Source organism: Camelina sativa, unplaced genomic scaffold (assembly GCF_000633955.1).
Source record: "Camelina sativa cultivar DH55 unplaced genomic scaffold, Cs unpScaffold02621, whole genome shotgun sequence".
In the NCBI taxonomy this organism is placed as follows: Eukaryota; Viridiplantae; Streptophyta; class Magnoliopsida; order Brassicales; family Brassicaceae; genus Camelina; species Camelina sativa.
In genome coordinates, this window is record NW_010923732.1 from 1 (window position 1) to 1,116 (window position 1,116).

The following is a 1,116-nucleotide window of genomic DNA, read 5'->3' on the forward strand; positions in this document are numbered from 1 at the left end:
CGGTGGCAATTCCTGCAGGTTGGTCTTTTATAATGCTCCAGGATTTTTGATGTGTTGTGATCTTAAAAACGTGGTTCCATTCCATGTAGGTGTAGGATGAGAGAAGCATCTGGTGGGGATCAGCACATGTTGTGCCCGTGTGGGGAGCACTGCGGCTGCAACCCCTGCACCTGCGTCAAGACCCAAACACAAACCTCCGCCAAGGGCTGTACCTGTGGTGAGGGATGCACCTGTGCCAGTTGCGCCACTTAGATCCTTAACTATGTCTATACCATACTTGTATCATAAGTGCTAGTTAGTCAATCTGAAATAAAACTGTTTATTGAGGTCCAAGGTTCAACAATATATTGTATGCTCTGCTTTTGTCTAATGACTCATCCAAGTGTATGAAAATAATACCGTAAACCTTGAGTGTCTTCGGCTAATACAATCAACTAACTGAGTCTCCTAGAAATGATAGTCTGTGAACACAAGGAGATAAATTTTGTAACTGAATGGGTAACAACATCAAGTTGCCAAAGGCATAGCTTCCTGACCTTGTGTACATGAAAAGGAATAGCTTGACTTACCCGCTGAACATCAAAAGGGAACAATGATTGTGTTCATCACATTAATCTCATTGTGTTTTCAAGGATAGAGGATACTTAATTGCCAAAAATGAGAGCAGAAGTAACTCAATCAATATGATTTCACAAACTCATCTACTACATATATTGGGACTATACAAATTTTTTGGTGTCTTATTAATTTGGATAGTATGGTTTGCTCAATTGGATGTATGTGATTCTCCCCTTGTCTTACAACCATACCACACAATTCTAATTGTTTAAAATTTGTGCAATATTTTTTCAATTATATATTATTAATTTTTCTCTACTAATCATGTCTCAATTTCTTTCTTAGGTTGTTTTTGTAGGTTTGGAAGTAATTAAGCAAATATGTCCATTCATATATGCAAATATGTTTATATCATGTTCAATTGATTTATAAAAAGGTAAAATTAAGTATATTGAAAATGTTACAATAATCTTTCCTCACTCTGTCTCAGTTAGTTTTAGAACAATATCTGACTTTATTCATAATTAGTTCAAAAACTAAAATATTTTAATTCTAATA

At 35.3% G+C, this 1,116-nt stretch overlaps 1 protein-coding gene across 1 annotated transcript; it reads left to right on the plus strand.

Moving 5' to 3' along the window:
- Positions 1-4: 4 nt before the first annotated feature.
- Positions 5-416, plus strand: LOC104774376 (metallothionein-like protein 4A; the record flags this gene model as incomplete). Its single annotated transcript, XM_010498999.1, has 2 exons — positions 5-18; positions 90-416. Coding segments are annotated over 2 exons (177 nt in total), but the record flags the coding sequence as incomplete, so codon positions are not given.
- Positions 417-1,116: the final 700 nt, after the last annotated feature.